General features: G+C 38.9%; 1 protein-coding gene across 1 annotated transcript in view; it reads left to right on the top strand.

The window, feature by feature from the left end:
* Positions 1-19,722, top strand: part of dnah1 (dynein, axonemal, heavy chain 1) — a 175,343-nt gene that overhangs the window by 77,208 nt on the left and 78,413 nt on the right. The window contains exons 41-48 of the mRNA XM_061932510.2: positions 1,504-1,644; positions 1,759-1,919; positions 1,990-2,147; positions 6,910-7,083; positions 10,406-10,435; positions 11,382-11,560; positions 18,721-18,951; positions 19,037-19,233. Of these exons, the coding sequence (XP_061788494.1) occupies positions 1,504-1,644; positions 1,759-1,919; positions 1,990-2,147; positions 6,910-7,083; positions 10,406-10,435; positions 11,382-11,560; positions 18,721-18,951; positions 19,037-19,233 (1,271 nt within the window). The remainder of the gene's footprint in view (positions 1-1,503; positions 1,645-1,758; positions 1,920-1,989; positions 2,148-6,909; positions 7,084-10,405; positions 10,436-11,381; positions 11,561-18,720; positions 18,952-19,036; positions 19,234-19,722) is intronic.

Below are 19,722 nucleotides of genomic sequence, written 5' to 3'. Positions count from 1 at the left end.
CAACTGAAATATTCTTGATTGCTAAAAATAAGCAAATGCGTGGACTAGCATTTAAGGAAGATGTCACGTTCAAACACTGTGATATCTCAATCAATCAATCAATCTTTATTTATATAGCCCTAAATCACAAGTGTCTCAAAGGGCTGCACAAGCCACAACGACATCCTCGGTACAAAGCCCACATACGGGCAAGGAAAAACTCACCCCAGTGGGACGTCGATGTGAATGACTATGAGAAACCTTGGAGAGGACCGCATATGTGGGTAACCCCCCCCCCTCTAGGGGAGACCGAAAGCAATGGATGTCGAGTGGGTCTGACATAATATTGTGAGAGTCCAGTCCATAGTGGATCCAACATAATAGTAAGAGTCCAGTCCATAGTGGGGCCAGCAGGACACCATCCCGAGCGGAGACGGGTCAGCAGCGCAGAGATGTTCCCTGCCGATGCACAGGCGAGCGGTCCACCCCGGGTCCCGACTCTGGACAGCCAGCACTTCATCCATGGCCACCGGACCTGTGCCCCCCCCCCTCAAGGAAAAGGGGAGCAGAGGAGAAAAGAAAAGAAACGGCAGATCAACTGGTCTAACAGGGGGGCTATTTAAAGGCTAGAGTATACAAATGAGTTTTAAGATGGGACTTATATCTATTAAACAAGACAAAAGGCAAGGAATCAAACAGAGACAGAATTCAATTTGGACTCAATTGAGGAGAGACGGCGTCGACCTGTAACCTCTTACAGTGTCTTAGCACGCTCTGACGAAGAAGGTTTTCGTCTCCTCTTTATTACAATATTCAATGTTCACGCACCAACACATGTCTCAGCAGGAATGGGGAGGTATGTAAAACAGTCATTGTTTTCGGTCGCTTTGAAGTCCAAGAAGAGGATTTCTCGGGCTTGGGCTCTTCCTGGATCCAGCTGGGGCAGGTGTTGGAAGACAATGGATAACCCCTCCCGTCTCCTGACCACAGTGACTTCAAGAGGGCAGCGGGTCGTAAACAGCGTTGACCTCGGTCACCAAACAGTTGGAAGAGAGTTTGTGAAATACTTCAGAGAGAGTTCGTTTAACACTTCAAAGAGAGTTTCTTCTGGAAGTTGAGCAGATCCTGCCATCTGTCCGTGTTGAAATCACCGTGGAGTTTTACGAGCCTTCTTCCTCTTGTTAGGCCTCGAAAGACAGCATTCATAATACAACGTTTCTTTTGTGATAACTTACAAACAATTATTCCAACAGAAGACATGAAACTGCTACAGGAAAACACCTCAAACAACTCGAAATAAGTCACGGCGTGATGTGACAGGTGGTGACAGTACACCTACTTTGAGACAAGAGCTATGGTTATGGTTTAAAGTCATATCCAACAATTGCCAACTGAGTTTTATTTTTTACGATTTCTGCTGGCGGTGTGCCTCCGGATTCTTTCAACGCAAAAAATGTGCCTCGGCTCAAAAAAGGTTGAAAGACAGTTGTTGTAGATGAACCGTTCATCATCTGTCCTCAACAGATCCAGTGGGTCAACTGGATTAATGATGCCAAGAGCGTTTTAATCACCCCAGAGACAAGTTACTCTGACATCATCGTTCCCACGGCTGACACCGTGAGGATGACTTTCCTCATGGATATGCTTTTGTCCAATATGAAGCCTGTAAGTCTGCGTTCGTATCCAAATGGCACTAAGATCTTTGGATGCTTTCATCTTTTTAAAAATGTGCTGTCAAAATGTGTTGATTTATACATGTCTTTTACGTTTGTGGATCAGTTGCTGTGTATTGGGCCCACTGGCACAGGAAAGACCCTCGCGTTGTCTGACAAGCTGCTGAAAAATATGCACGCACAGTACATCACGCACTTCCTCATGTTCTCCGCCCGCACGTCGTCCAACCAGACTCAAGATTTTATCGACAGCAAGCTAGATAAAAGGTAGGCTTTTGTGATAGTCAAGCTATTTACAAACGATTGACTTGTAACTCAACATCTGATTTTGTGTTAGGCGGAAAGGTGTTTTTGCGCCGCCGAAGGGCAAGTACTTCATCTTCTTCATCGATGACCTCAACATGCCAATGTTGGAGACGTATGGTGCCCAGCCTCCCATTGAACTGCTGCGGCAGTGGATGGATCACTGTGGCTGGTATGACAGGAAGCAGATTGGTGAGTATGTTCTAGCACATTTGTGTTTGTTTATCTCTAGACTCTAGTAGTTCTTCTCAAGTTGTGGTAGTGGTACACGGGCTCCCCATCTAGTGCAGGGGTGTCAAACTCATTTTAGCTCAGGGGCCGCATGGAGGAAAATGTGTGCACACGCGGGCCGGACTATTAAAATAATTTCATTAAAACCAAAAAAAATAAAGACAACTTCAAATTGTTTTCTTTGTCTTTTTTAAGCCAAAAATAGAACAAACACATTCTGAAAATATTACGATGAAAATATAGAAAAAAACACCGGCAACGGTAAAGTTTAAAACCATGAAGGAAAGAAGAAAGTGAATGAATGTTTATAACTGAATACATTTTCATATGTATAAAAATGTGTTTGTTTTTTTAATTATTTTTTTAATAGAATTACCGTATTTTTCACAATTCACACAATTATTTAACAAAAATTTTTTTTTACTGCAAAACATAAAAAATATGACGCTGTAACAAAAATGTAAATATAAAAATGTCATCTACAATAACTTCCGTTGCAGGCAAATATTTGTCAAAAATTAAGTCATAACTACCGTATTTTTCGGAGTATAAGTCGCACCGGCCGAATATGCATAATAAAGAAGGAAAAAAACATATATAAGTCGCACTGGAGTATAAGTCGCATTTTTGGGGGGAAATGTATTTGATAAAAGCCAACAGCAAGAATAGACATTTGAAAAGCAATTTAAAATAAATAAAGAATAGTGAACAACAGGCTGAATAAGTGTACGTTATATGAGGCATAAATAACCAACTGGTATGTTAACGTAACATATTATGGTAAGAGTCATTCAAATAACTATAACATATAGAACATGCTATACGTTTACCAAACAATCTGTCACTCCTAATCGCTAAATCCCATGAAATCTTATACGTCTAGTCTCTTACGTGAATGAGATCAATAATATTATTTGATATTTTACGCTAATGTGTTAATCATTTCACAAATAAGTCGCTCCTGAGTATAAGTCGCACCCCCCGGCCAAACTATGAAAAAAAACTGCGACTAATAGTCCGAAAAATACGGTAAGTAACGTTTATGACAACCTTTTTCCAAAACACAATATAGAATGTGAGATATAACAGGATAATGCAGTGGCCCCCAAAATGTTTGACTCGTGGGCCGCATTGGGTTAAAACAATTTGGCCGGGCTGTGTGTGTGTGTGTATTTATATATATATATATATATATATATATATATATATATATATATATATATATATACAAATCCCGTTTCCATATGAGTTGGGAAATTGTGTTAGATGTAAATATAAACGGAATACAATGATTTGCAAATCATTTTCAACCCATATTCAGTTGAATATGCTACAAAGACAACATATTTGATGTTCAAACTCATAAACATTTTTTTTTCTGCAAATAATCATTAACTTTAGAATTTGATGCCAGCAACACGTGACAAAGAAGTTGGGAAAGGTGGCAATAAATACTGATAAAGTTGAGGAATGCTCATCAAACACTTATTTGGAACATCCCACAGGTGAACAGGCAAATTGGGAACAGGTGGGTGCCATGATTGGGTATAAAAGTAGATGCCATGAAATGCTCAGTCATTCACAAACAAGGAGAGTCACCACTTTGTCAACAAATGCGTGAGCAAATTGTTGAACAGTTTAAGAAAAACCTTTCTCAACCAGCTATTGCAAGGAATTTAGGGATTTCACCATCTACGGTCTATAATATCATCAAAAGGTTCAGAGAATCTGGAGAAATTACTGCACGTAACATTGAATGCCCGTGACCTTCGATCCCTCAGGCGTAGTACTGCATCAAAAAGCGACATCGGTGTGTAAAGGATATCACCACATGGGCTCAGGAACACTTCAGAAACCCACTGTCAGTAACTACAGTTGGTCGCTGCATCTGTAAGTGCAAGTTAAAACTCTCCTATGCAAGGCAAAAACCGTTTTATCAACAACACCCAGAAACGCCGTCGGCTTCACTGGGCCAGAGCTCATCTAAGATGGACTGATACAAAGTGGAAAAGTGTTCTGTAGTCTGACGAGTCCACATTCCAAATTGTTTTTGGAAACTGTGGACGTCGTGTCCTCCGGACCAAAGAGGAAAAGAACCATTCGGATTGTTATAGGCGCAAAGTTGAAAAGCCAGCATGTGTGATGGTATGGGGGTGTATTAGTGCCCAAGACATGGGTAACTTACACATCTGTGAAGGCACCATTAATGCTGAAAGGTACATACAGGTTTTGGAGCAACATATGTTGCCATCCAAGCAACGTTACCATGAACGCCCCTGCTTATTTCAGCAAGACAATGCCAAGCCTTGTGGCTTCATAGTAAAAGAGTGTGGGTACTAGACTGGCCTGCCTGTAGTCCAGACCTGTCTCCCATTGAAAATGTGTGGCGCATTATGAAGCCTAAAATACCACAACAAAGACCCCGGACTGTTGAACAACTTAAGCTGTACATCAAGCAAGAATGGGAAAGAATTCCACCTGAGAAGCTTCAAAAATGTGTCTCCTCAGTTCCCAAACGTTTACTGAGTGTTATTAAAAGGAAAGGCCATGTAACACAGTGGTGAACATGCCCTTTCCCAACTACTTTGGCACGTGTTGCAGCCATGAAATTCTAAGTTAATTATTATTTGCAAAAAAAAAAAAGAAGAAGTTTATGAGTTTGAACATCAAATATGTTGTCTTTGTAGTGCATTCAATTGAATATGGGTTGAAAATGATTTGCAAATCATTGTATTCCGTTTATATTTACATCCAACACAATTTTCCCAACTCATATGGAAACGGGGTTTGTACATTTTCATATGTATAAAATTGTGTTTGTTTTTTTAATTATTTTTTTAATAGAATTACCGTATTTTTCGGAGTATAAGTCGCTCCGTAGTATAAGTCGCACCGGCCGAAAATGCATAATAAAGAAGGAAAAAAACATATAAGTCGCACTGGAGTATAAGTCGCATTTTTGGGGGAAATTTATTTGATAAAAGCCAACACCAAGAATAGACATTTGAAAGGCAATTTAAAATAAATAAAGAATAGTGAACAACAGGCTGAATAAGTGTACGTTATATGAGGCATAAATAACCAACTGGTATGTTAACGTAACATATTATGGTAAGAGTCATTCAAATAACTATAACATATAGAACATGCTATACGTTTACCAAACAATCTGTCACTCCTAATCGCTAAATCCCATGAAATCTTATACGTCTAGTCTCTTACGTGAATGAGATCAATAATATTATTTGATATTTTACGCTAATGTGTTAATCATTTCACAAATAAGTCGCTCCTGAGTATAAGTCGCACCCCCGGCCAAACTATGAAAAAAACTGCGACTTATAGTCCGAAAAATACGGTAAGTAACGTTTATGACAACCTTTTTCCAAAACACAATATAGAATGTGAGATATAACAGGATAAGGCAGTGGTCTCCAAAATGTTTGACTCGTGGGCCGCATTGGGTTAAAACAATTTGGCCGGGGGCCGGGCTGTGTGTGTGTGTGTGTGTGTATGTATATGTATGTATATATATATATATATATATATATATATATATATATATATATATCAATATCAATCAATCAATGTTTACTTATATAGCCCTAAATCACAAGTGATTCAAAGGGCTGCACAAGCCACAACGACATCCTTGGCTCAGATCCCACATCGGGGCAAGAAAAAACTCCATCCAATGGGATAACAATGAGAAACCTTGGAGGGGACCGCAGATGTGGGGACCCCCCCACCATGGGCGACCGGTGCAATGGACGTCGAGTGGATCTAGCATAATATTGTGAGAGTCCAGTCCATAGTGATCTAACATAATAGTGTGAGAGTCCAGTCCATAGTGGATCTAACTTAATAGTGAGAGTCCAGTCCATAGTGGATCTAACATAATGTGAGAGTCCAGTCCATAGTGGATCTAACATAATAGTGAGAGTCCAGTCCATAGTGGATCTAACATAATAGTGAGAGTCCAGTCCATAGTGGATCTAACATAATAGTGAGAGTCCAGTCCATAGTGGATCTAACATAATAGTGAGAGTCCAGTCCATAGTGGATCTAACATAATAGTGAGAGTCCAGTCCATAGTGGATCTAACATTATATTGTGAGAGTCCAGTCCATAGTGGATCTAACATAATAGTGTGTGTCCAGTCCATTGTCTTTGACACATAGGATCTAGTGGTATGCCAAAAATCTCCTAATTCAATATTCAAACAGTGTGACTGTTCAAACTGTGTGTGATATGACACTGGCCAAAATATTAAATATGCTTGTTAAATAAAACCTTTGCTTTGTTTTTAATGAATATTTAGGCCTACTACACGACTGTGGGGAGTTTGAGAACCACTGCCCTATAATGTATATATTTTTAATGATGTATGATTTTTGTACATCTTAAATGATAAATGGGTTGTACTTGTATAGCGCTTTTCTACCTTCAAGGTACTCAAAGCGCTTTGACACTACTTCCACATTTACCCATTCACACACACATTCACACACTGATGGAGGGAGCTGCCATGCAAGGCGCTAACCAGCACCCATCAGGAGCAAGGGTGAAGTGTCTTGCTCAGGACACAACGGACATGACGAGGTTGGGATTGAACCAGGTACCCTCGGGTCGCGCACGGCCACTCTTCCACTGCAATGATTGAATGTTGGCATGAGTTTGTGTTGAAGTGTGACTACCAATCATCTTTTGTGCCCTGTCACAGGGGCTTTTAAGCAAATCGTGGATATCAATTTCGCCTGCGCCATGGGACCACCGGGTGGAGGACGGAACCCCATCACAGCGCGCTTCACACGCCACTTTAGTTTTCTATCTTTCACTGAGCTGGAGGATGCCAGCATGACCAAGATTTTCTCGACCATCCTTGGCAGTTGGATGAGTGAGTCAGTGGTTTCGCGTGTATTCATTTCAAATACACACACTGTGCAAGCCTTACTACTATCTGATTTGTTGTTTTACTTTAGGACAATATACTACATACTACATCCCTTGTTTCTCACTGTTAATTGGTTCTGGATATTTTCGCAAAGTAAGAATCATTAATAATAAAAAAATATATAGGGCATACAAAACCTGTTTACAACCTTCAAAATATGTTTTTTTTTACTTTATGAGAGCCCTCTAGTTCAGAAATAACACCCTTTAGTCCCCTTTATAGTCTTTTAATCCAATAAACTGCAGTTAAACTGACTGTGGCTGAGCCAATCAGTGGCCACGATACTGAACAGTGCACTCTGATTGGTTTGGTCTCATCGAGTGGCCATTACTACCATAGTATTGATATTCTTAGTTTATTTAGCCATTTCATGATTGAAAATGCTTAATTTAGGACCAAAACATATGTCCCCAAAAAATCAGCAATGTGGTGAAGCCGCAATATTTGAAGCGTGATGTTGCATATACCATACCATACCATACCATACCAACTTTATTTATAAAGACCTTTAAAAACAAGCACAGTTGAAAAACAAAGGGCTGTTCACCACAAAGAAATAGAGGCAAAGGACAGACTAAAAAATAACATTTAAAACAGAAATAAAAATACACATTGAAAAAGCAAATATAAATTACCCTAAGAACAATTTGTTAGATAAAAATAAATAAATAAATAAAAAAAATAATAATAATAATAAATAATATATATATATATATATATATATATATATATATATATATATATATCAGTGACGTGCGGTGAGGTTGATGGCTGGTGAGGCACTGACTTCATCACAGTCAGATTTACAAACATATGAACCCTAAAGAGTATCTTATTCACCATTTGATTGGCAGCAGTTAACGGGTTATGTTTAAAAGCTCATACCAGCATTCTTCCCTGCTTGGCACTCAGCATCAAGGCTTGGAATTGGGGGTTAAATCACCAACAATTATTTCCGGGCGCGGCGCCGGTGCTGCCCACTGCTCCCCTCACCTCCCAGGGGGTGATCAAGGGGATGGGTCAAATGCAGAGGACAAATTTCATTACACCTAGTGTGTGTGTGACAATCATTGGTACTTTAACTTAACTTTAACTTTACACATACAAACTGTAGCACACAGAAAAGCACATTTAATTAAAAAAAGGTTATTATGGTCTTACCTTTACTTATAAGTGCGGGAACAGTGGCGTTCGTGTTGGAGGAGTTGTGAATGAATGAAATATGAAATCCGTGCTGCAGTCTGCAGGTGTACCTAATGTTGTGTCCCTGCAGTCGTTCACGGCTCCTCCGGCGCGAGCATTGTTGTTTTTGCACTTTTTGGCTTCTTGTTAAGTTTTTTTGGGTGGATTCGGTCTTGCACGTGGAGGGTTTGCGTGTGGCTTTGGTTGGTGTGGCGCTCCCGTCGGCATAACCGGCACCAGGAGGTGGGATTACTGCGAGCCTCACACAGTGCGTCTTCGCAGCCGTTTTATGATTGCTCAGCACAATAAATACGTTACACACATACAGTTGTTGACAAAATACACTGTACATTATATACCTCAGCTAACTAAACTATGGACATGTATAATATAATTCATATAGCAATACGGTCTCACTGCACAGCAGGCCAACACTTGAGTCCGCAATCCATGTTGAGGCACTGAGTGACGTGCCTCAACTGGCTGCTGATCACCGCACCGTCTCTTCTCAGTATTTGAACGGCAAATGTGAAAATTCAGCGATTTTGAATAAAAATAATCTAAAACTGGTGAAGTTAAATGGAAAATAACTTTCTAGTATAATCACTGAATACATATAACAATTTAATAAAAATGTTTTCTTTTTACATTTTTTTTCTTTCCATGATGGCCCTGCCTCACCTGCGGTCACCTCCAGTGACCGCACGTCACTGGAGGTATATATATATATATATATTTATATATATACAGACATACATACAGTACAAGCCAAAACTTTGGACACACTTTCTCATTCAATGTGTTTTCTTTATTTTCATGACTATATACATTGTAGATTGTCACATCAAAACTATGAATGAACACATGTGGAGTTATTGCACTTAACAAAAAAAGGTGAAATAACTGAAAACATGTTTTATATTCTACTTTCTTCAAAATAGCCACCCTTTGCTCTGATTACTTTTTCGCACACTCTTGGCATTCTCTCGAGGAGCTTTGGCTGGGGGCCAAAAAGCTGACTGCATGTTAAGTTACATACATACTGTACATACTTACATATACACAGTACAAGCCAAAAGTTTGGACACACCTTCTCATTCACAACACAACTGATGGTACCAACCCCCATTGATAAAGCAAGAAATTCCACTAATCAACCCTGATTAGTGAAAACCATTTCAGGTGACTACCTCTTGAAGCTCATGGAGAGAATGCTAAGAGTGTGCAAAGCAGTAATCAGAGCAAAGGGTGGCTATTTTGAAGGAACTAGAATGTAAAACATGTTTTCAGTTATTTCACCTTTTTTTGTTAAGTACATAACTCCACATGTGTCCATTCATAGTTTTAATGCCTTCAGTGACAATCTACAAAAATCATGAAAATAAAGAAAACACATTGAATGAGAAGGTGTGTCCAAACTTTTGGCCTGTACTATACATACATACATACATACATGCATACACACACACAGTAATGAGCTACATACTTCATCATTTATTTTTATTCCTTTCATGAAAATACGGTATACAAGCCATATACAGTTGACACTTTCATTGTTTTTTGTTTCTTATACATTTCCATGATCAGAAAGGAGCAGATTGAAGAATACCATTCTTATATTTATCTGCCCCCTTTTCAACACAAATTATTTAGATGACATTATCACTGTTCCCTCCACCAACACCCGAACTCCAACATACTTTTAATTTTCGTTTAAGCATTTTCAAAATGACACGTTCCAATCAAAATCCAAAATCATTTTGATATAATTCCAGTTGTTTCTTTTTGTAACTCCTTTTAAATTCAAATATATTCTTGCAGCTTTTTAAGTCTTTGTTTAGAGAATTCCATGCTTTCACACCAGCAACAGATAAGCACATTTGCTTCAAATGTGTTCGCACTCTTGGATATTTAAAGTCATACGACCTTCTGTGATTCTCATCTTCCGATGTGAACACAAATAACTTTTGTAAGTCCCTTGGAAGAACTTTATTTCTAACTTTGAACATACTTGGAAAATGAATGGTCTCTATAATACAACATTATGAAACAATACTTCAATTCAACATATTTTCTCTTTCAGGTGGAAAAATGAGTAAAAAGAATCCAGGAAGTAAGTCAATCATACACAATTTTCTTTTTAGAAATTCACTAAAAGCTATTTCATACTTGCCAACCCTCCCGGATTTTCCGGGAGACTCCCGAAATTCAGCGCCTCTCCCAAAAACCTCCCGGGACAAATTTTCTCCCGAAATTCAGGCGGACTCAGGTCCATGCGGACCTGAGTCCGCTTTCCCACAAAATAAACAGCGTACCTGCCCAATCACTTTATAACTGTAGAATGATAGAGGGCGAGTTATTGGTTTCTTATGTAGGTTTATTGTTAGGCAGTTTCATTAATGTCCTCGCAGACCCAGCGCGGCAACAACACACAACAGCAGCAGTCACGTCTACCGTAAAGCAGTTTGTCTGCCGTAAACAGCAATGTTGTGACACTCTTAAACAGGACAATACTGCCATCTAGTGCATTTGATGAAAGCACTTTTGTGCGTGCCACACAGCAATGCATCATCAGCATGGTTAGAAAAATAGTGACAGAGAATAGAACAAGGATGGACAATTCAACCCTTAACTCAACAATGAGTAGATGAGTGTTATCTGTGTGTATATGTGTAAATAAATGAACACTGAAATTCAAGTATTTATTTTATATATATATATATATATATATATATATATATATATATATATATATATATATATATATAATAAAATAAATATATATTTATAGCTAGAATTCACTGAAAGTCAAGTATTTGTTATATATATATATATATATATATATATATAATATAAAATACTTGACTTAGTGAATTCTAGCTGTAAATATACTCCTCCCCTCTTAACCACGCCCCTACCCCAGCCACGCCCCCCCCACCTCCCGAAATCGGAGGTCTCAAGGTTGGCAAGTATGAGCTATTTCAATATATGCAAGTGTCCTTTGGAAAAGATTCATCCATTAATTCATTTTTAAAAATTTTTTTTAAACCTATTATCAGAATCGGTGCCAGAAATTGTGCTGTTGAACAACGCCATCGTCAAAGCCACGATCCACGTCTACGCTACTATTTGCTCTCAGCTTCTACCAACTCCTGCAAAATCTCATTACACATTCAACCTCAGAGACCTGTCCAAGGTCTTCCAGGGCATCCTCATGGCTGAGACTAGCATGGTTGAGGTCAGTCGTTCATTAAGTGCTTCATTCAGACTAGTGGTAAAACGCAGAAGGCTACTAGTAGTAGAAACTAGAGATGCGCGGTTTGCGGACACAACCGCGGATTATCCGCGGGTCGGGCGGTTGAAATAAAAAAAAAAAAAGATTTTATCCGCGGGTCGGGCGGTTGAAATAAAAAAAATTAGATTTTAAATAGATTCAGGCGGGTGGCAGTTAAACCAATTCGGTAATATATATACATAGTTAAATGTTGTTACTAGGGCTGCAGCTAACGATTATTTTTCTATCGATTAATCTATAGATTATTTTTTTCGATTAATCGGTTAATCTATAGATTATTTTTTCGATTTCACATTCATGTTTTTGTGTAATAATGACAACGTATACGCACGCGGACGATTGACTTGTTGATGGTGATGGCAAGAACGCTGTCGGGGGTTTTCTTTTCAAATGTTCGTTCATAGCCGTTGTGCTGCTATGATAGGCCATTTCCGCTCGACACAGTGTGCATACAACAACATTATTAGGCCGTTTATTGAAATACTCCCACACTTTTGACGACTTTTGGCGTGCTTTTTTCCCCTCGCTCGCATCGTCTGCTTTGCGCTCCGCCATGACAGTAGTGTGACGTAAATATGCGACGCGCCGACGCACAAAAACGGCGTCAACGTATTTACGTAACCGATGACGTCGACTGCGTCGACGCGTCGTTTCAGCCTTAGTTGTTACCCACATACGAAAAACGAGCAGCACTCTTTGAAACAGGCAATTATTTATCAGCAGGCACCTGCAGCACACCTCGTCCCCATTTGAGCATTATAACGTTAACAAGTTAATATTCATTGAAATAAATTCAGAACATTTTTTTTACCTAACGAAAATATAGGCCTAGTCTTTCTAAAACATTTGTTTAACTTCTTAAAAGCCTCGTTCTGCTTGCTGCAACTGCGCACACAAAGTGTGAGGAACGCACTCCTGATCTGAGGGCATTGGCAACAATAGTCAACACTTTCTTAATGGAAATGACAATAATATTATAATAATGATAAATAATATTATCACGCATTAATATCTCTTAGCCACTAATGCGTGGCCAAGAGATATTAATTCGTGTGTGATGATACCGGGGTAGAAGGAGACGGCACTGAGACAGGGAGAGCGTTTAGCCTGGGGCGTATTTATTCAAAAGGGAATTATATATATCTCTATATAAATATATATATATAATAATAATAATAATAATAATATATATATATTTATATATGTATAATTCATACAATATATTATCCAATATATTATATGATATTATACTATATTATATTATATATATATCAATATATATATATATATATATATATATATATATATATATATATATATATATATATATATATATATATATATATATATATATATATATATATATATCAATATATATATATATATTAGATGTGTATGTAACCAAACAGGAAATGGGTGTCAGACTATGTGTGGAATTTAACTGGAGGGTTTTACCGTAAGTGTTGGAGGTGCGTGTTGAGAGGAGCGGTGCTGTCAAGACAAGGGCGAGGCAGGCAGGGTTTGTCCAGGGGCGGAAGCGTGGTCGGGAGGCAGGAGGAGCATCTCTGGTGGCGGTTGTTTAAGTAGTCGTCCCTCTAATCAGTGCCGGGTGTGTTGATTGAAGATGGAACGCAGCTGCCTGCTTGGAGGTGCGCTCAGCGTGGCTCCCAGATGATTGCGCACTGGTGTGCGTCTGGGCCGTGACAGCGTGGCACGCATTGAATGTCTCTGCTATATTGGATCAGTCTCCTTTCTTTAACAGGCAAAAGCTTTATAACCTCACTAATGCCTTGCATCGTCTATATTAGATATATAACAACGGGTGGGTGCGGGCGGGTGCGGTTTTGATAAAATGTTAGTTCGGGTGGATTGGCGGATGGGTGACGACTTTTGTGATGCGGTTGCGGATGAAATAATTGCCTATCCGCGCATCTCTAGTAGAAACACATTAACCAATGCAATTAATAACTAGAACAGCACTCAGAGAACGCAGTAATGGCTGAAAGCCAGCCTTTGTGCACGGCTACGCACACAAGTGTCCTAATATATGTTTATGTGCTATTAGAATATTTGATGCTCGAAACCCGAGTGTGTGAATGTGAGTTTGAATGTTGTCTGTCTATCTGTGTTGGCCCTGCGATGAGGTGGCGACTTGTCCAGGGTGTACACTGCCTTCCACTCGAATGCAGCTGAGATAGGCTCCAGCACCCCCCGCGACCCCGAAAGGGACAAGCGGTAGAAAATGGATGGATGGATGGATGCTTGAAACTCCTATTTTGACCAAAGCGTTGTATTGTGCAGACTATTCTGTCTGTATCAGAGGTCTTCGTGATATTTGATTCAGCTCAACTTCTGATACTTGACTTCATGTTATGCTTCTTAAGACTGCAAACTAGTCACTAATCAGTGCCTTTCCTGGTCGCAGCCAAGTAGCGAACGGCAATCAGGCAAGGCAAGCCTTTTTGATAGAGCACAACTAGTACACAAGGAAAATCAAAGGGTTTTGTAGAAACTAGGGATGTCCGATAATGGCTTTTTGCCGATATCCGATATTCCGATATTGTCCAACTCTTTAATTACCGATACCGATATCAACCGATATATACAGTCGTGGAATTAACACATTATTATGCCTAATTTGGACAACCAGGTATGGTGAAGATAAGGTACCTTAAAAAAAAATAAGATAAATAAATTAAAAACATTTTCTTGAATAAAAAAGAAAGTAAAACGATATAAAAACAGTTACATTGAAACTAGTAATTAATGAAAATTAGTAAAATTAACTGTTAAAGGTTAGTACGGTACTATTAGTGGACCAGCAGCACGTACAATCATGTGTGCTTACGGACTGTATCCCTTCAGACTGTATTGATATATATTGATATATAATGTAGGAACCAGAATATTAATAACAGAAAGAAACAACCCTTTTGTGTGAATGAGTGTAAATGGGGGAGGAAGGTTTTTTGGGTTGGTGCACTAATTGTAAGTGTATCTTGTGTTTTTTATGTTGATTTAATTTAAAAAAAAAAAAAAAAAAGATACCGATAATAAAAAAAACGATACCGATAATTTCCGATATTACATTTTAATGCATTTATCTCTAGTAGAAACCCTTTATTCACATACTTGCCAACTCTCCCGATTTTCCCGGGAGACTCCCGAATTTCAGTGGCCCTCCCGAAAATCTCCCGGGGCAACCATTCTCCCGAATTTCTCCCGATTTCCACCCGGACAACAATATTGGGGGCGTGCCTTAAAGGCACTGCCTTTAGTGTCCTCTCTCACCATTGAACACAGTGGCCGAACGGATATACTCATTCATGAACGGATTTTATATATATATATATATATATATATAAGAAATACTTGAAAATATATACACCCCCCTGCTCAAAATTACAACAAGGCAATAATAAAAATATTAAATAACTAGAGATGTCCGATAATATCGACCTGCCGATATTATAGTTTTGTTTTTTTATTATCGGTATCGTTTTTTTTATTTTTTTTGTTTTTTATTTTTTTATTTTATTTTTTTTTATTAAATCAACATAAAACACACAAGATACACTTACAATTAGTGCACCAACCCAAACAAACTTCCTCCCTTCTTTCTGCCCGTGTGGGGTGTGGTCTCTCGCTGGCTTGGGGTCTGGCTGTCCCCTGCTTTTCTCGTGCCCTGTCCTCTGCTGGGTGCGTCTGTCTGCGGCCTGCTGCTGGCCCTTGTGAGCGGTACGGTGGGCCGGGCTCTGGGGCCGGGCTCTGGGGTTCCTGTCGCTGGCCGGCTTGGCTGCGTGGGGGCGGTGGTCCCTGGTTCCCTGGGCACCACGCCTACTGTTTGTGGGTTGGGCTCTCGGGGGTGATGGGGCCGTGCTCTGGCTCCCACGCACTCTGGGAGTCGAATATATTGTACATACAAATTCACATATGCTCACATACATACATACATACATAGGTACCTACGCTCCCACATACATACACAAATACAGTACATATTTACATACCTAAAGTTCGTACATCCACACGCACATTCAATATACAAACATACACATACTGTACATATACATTCACTGTACAAACACATATACACATTCTGTACATATACATTCATTGTACAAACACATATACACATTCTGTACATATACATTCACTGTACAAACACATATACACATTCTGTACATATACATTCACTGTACAAACACATATACACATTCTGTACATATACGTTCATTGTACAAACACATATACACATTCTGTACATATACAAGTACATATGCATACTTACACTCATGCACATAATCACGTTTCATCAAACATATATTAACGTTGTTGCCCTAGGGTAAACTGGGTGTAACACATGGCACACTGACAAAGCTTAACCTATTGTTACTATAACAATCTACAAGATTAATGTAGGTTGCTTCTCTTTCTCCCCCTCCATTTTTCTGCATTCTTTCGTATCTCAAGTTATCATTACGTATATGTATTGTTGCATTTGAACAACTGTATTGTTGATAATAAAGGTAAATTATTGGTATTGTTCATTATCAATAGCACTATTTCTATTGGTATTTGTATTGATCCATTTGTAGTGTAATAATGCTCATTGTCATTTCTGTATTATTTTTTATTTTTCGCTAACTGCTTATTTGCTATTACTTTTACCATCATATTTGTACATGTCATATTTGCTGATGTTGCTCTGTTGTTGTTTGCTGTTGTTATTTTTGTCTCTCTGTCTAATCCCCCTCTTGTCCCCACAATTTCCCCCTCTGTCTTCTTTTTTTTCTCTTTCTATCCCCTCCTGCTCCGGCCCGGCTGCACTAAATGATAATATAAATACATTTAATAAAGTCAAATACAAATAAGGCAACAAGAGAAGTATCCTACACTTCTCTTTTGTAAAGTAAATCTGAACAGCTGACATGGGCATCTACATCAACTATATGATTTGCCTGAGAAGCTGGACAGGACACAAAAAAAACAAACAAAAACAAAAAAAAACTTCCTCCCCACTCAATCATTCACACAAAAGGGTTGTTTCTTTCTGTTATTAATATTCTGGTTCCTACATTATATATCAATATATATCAATACAGTCTGCAAGGGATACAGTCCGTAAGCACACATGATTGTGCGTGCTGCTGGTCCACTAATAGTACTAACCTTTAACACTTAATTTTACTCATTTTCATTAATTACTAGTTTCTATGTAACTGTTTTTATATTGTTGTACTTTATTTTTTATTCAAGAAAATGTTTTTAATTTATTTATCTTATTTTATTTTATTAATTTTTTTAAAAAGTACCTTATCTTCACCATACCTGGTTGTCCAAATTTGGCATAATAATGTGTTAATTCTATGACTGTATATATCGGTTGATATCGGTATCGGTAATTAAAGAGTTGGACAATATCGGATATCGGCAAAAAGCCATTAACGGACATCCCTATAAATAACCATAAAAATAATCCTAATTCAAATTAAAATCTGAAAATAAAATCATCATAAAAACAATCATAATTCAAATTAAAATCAAATATTGGAGATACAATATTTCCAGTTGTCATATGCACAGTTAAATAAGAGTGTTTTCAGGCTGGATTTGAACATTTCCAACGTTGAGGCTTATCTCACATTTTATGGAAGATAATTCGAGATTTTAGGAGCATAAAACTGAAACGCAGCCTCACCATCTTTGGTCCTGATTCTGGGCACCAGCAGAAGACCGCTCCCTGAGGTTCTCAGAGCTCAAGATGGTCAGAGATGTACTTTGGCACAAGACCACGAACAGACTTGTAAACCAGCAGTTGTTTACAAGTCTATTCTCTGAGCAACAGGAAGCCAGTGCAGTGACCTAAGCACTGGACTATTATGGTCATATTTCCTGGTTCTAGTCACGACTCGAGCAGCATCATTCTGGATGTACTGCAATTGCTTAACAGCTCATTTAGAACAGCTCATTATGCATCAAATACATGTTTCAGTCAATTCAGCACATTATAATGCAATACACGTATTGCGGTTTGCTATTATTTTCTTTAAACTGACATGGAATTAAATGAGATAAAACACATTTTGGCAGGAAGAATGTTTTTGTGCACGTTAAAAAAAATGGGCCAAAGCCCAGTGTGTCACTGTTCAGGTTTTTGGTATTTTACAACTATTTGTTGTGTTATTCCTTAGAACAGTGTGGTAGTACCAACTGAATTAGATCAGTGTCAGGTTCAAACACTGATGACATCTATTAAACAGACTAGAAGCAAGGAATCATGCAGACACAGAGTTAAATTTTGCTCAATGAGGAGAGACAAATTGGGCTGTACACTTAGTTACAGTTCCAACCTACGCTCTAAGGTACAGTCCCACGTGCTCCTCTATTTATTTGGGAGGTCCCTGGTTACATCACTGAGGCTGCTTCTGAGGGAAGGGGAGGTAATTTCAGCAGCCCCAGTTAGACACAATATATGATTATTCATGAAATCGCCCTGTCTCTGCTTTGTCTGTGTCAAGGCACTCGATGTTCGCCCCTGGCAGTCATCAGGCTGGGTCTTGACACAAACACTGATACAAGACGACTCGCAATCCAAGATTGCAAGTTGTCCCTTTGCACAGATAGAAAAGTACAACTTCAGCACAATTGATAATAACTATAGCAACGGCCTTTAAGCATAAGAGTTGTGTGATAACGTATACATAATTATTCTATCAGTACCTACTACATAAGTACCAAATTCAACACCCCTCTTTAGCTGTATGTGAGCACTTAAACTACAGTATACATGACAAAACTGATTAAACAAACATCCATCCATCCATTTTCTACCGCTTATTCCCTTTGGGGTCGCGGGGGCACTGGAGCCTATCTCAGCTACAATCGGGCGGAAGGCGGTGTACACCCTGGACAAGTCGCCACCTCATCGCAGGGCCAACACAGACAGACAACATTCACACTCACATTTAATACTGAATTGTTGTGTTACAAGGCACAACATTGTATACTGAATCAAACCCTGCTACAAAACCATAATAATTACCAAACCATGGATCTTGAGAATTGGTGTGTATAGATAACGTGACTTTGCTTGGTTTCAGACCAAAGAAATGCTTCTTCAGCTGTGGTACCATGAGAACTGCCGGGTTTTCCAGGATCGCTTGGTGTGTGCGGAAGACAGGGAGTGGTTCAACAATCTCCTGAAGGACTGTATTGAGGAGTTTGGCTGCAAATATGATGAGGTTGTGCCCTTCCAGCCTATCATATATGGGGATTTCATGATTCCCGGTGCACTCCACAAAGTTTACACATTCATAGAAGACAAGGAAAAGGTGAGCATAGCTAACATAACCAATGGTTACAAAGTAGTGTATTATTAATAAGCAGTGAATCATTTGCTGTCTTTCTTTACATTAGTTGGAAGAAATCATGGTGGAATACATGGAAGACTACAACCAGAACTGCACGCCCAAGATGAAGCTCGTGCTCTTCATGGATGCCATTCAGCATGTGTGCCGAATAGGTCGAGTTCTGCGCCAGCCGCTTGGCAATGCCCTGCTGCTTGGAGTCGGAGGCAGTGGACGACAGTCCCTCACAAAACTTGCCTCATATATGTAAGAACCCCTCAAACATGCTAAGATTTCAGCAGCTGTTCACATGCATTATATACCGTATTTTTCTGACTATATGGCGCACTTAAAATCCTTTCATTTTCTCAAAAATCGACTGTGCACCTTATAACCCGGTGCGCCTAATGTTCTGGTTGTGCTTACTGACTTCGAAGCAATTTAATTTGGTACATGGTGTAATGATAAGTGTGACCAGTAGATGGCAGTCATACATAAGAGAGACGTGTAGACTGCAATATGATGGCAGTAAACAACACCAAAACTTTAAATGTTCCATTGAGAATATAGAACATTACACGCGACGCTCAAAAATCTGTCAAAATGTTTTTAGTGCGACTTCGGTAATTTATGAAGCCGCACCGCTTGGTGGATTGTCGGTGCATTAAACATACGAGTATTATTATGGTGTGTGTGTGTGTGAGGACCGCAAAATGGAACCTATTAGCAGACATATTATCTGCCGTTTTGTTTCGC

This window comes from Nerophis lumbriciformis, linkage group LG38 (genome assembly GCF_033978685.3).
Source record: "Nerophis lumbriciformis linkage group LG38, RoL_Nlum_v2.1, whole genome shotgun sequence".
In the NCBI taxonomy this organism is placed as follows: Eukaryota; Metazoa; Chordata; class Actinopteri; order Syngnathiformes; family Syngnathidae; genus Nerophis; species Nerophis lumbriciformis.
Note: the sequence above shows the minus strand (reverse complement) of the source record. Positions and strands in the feature narration are given on the sequence as shown.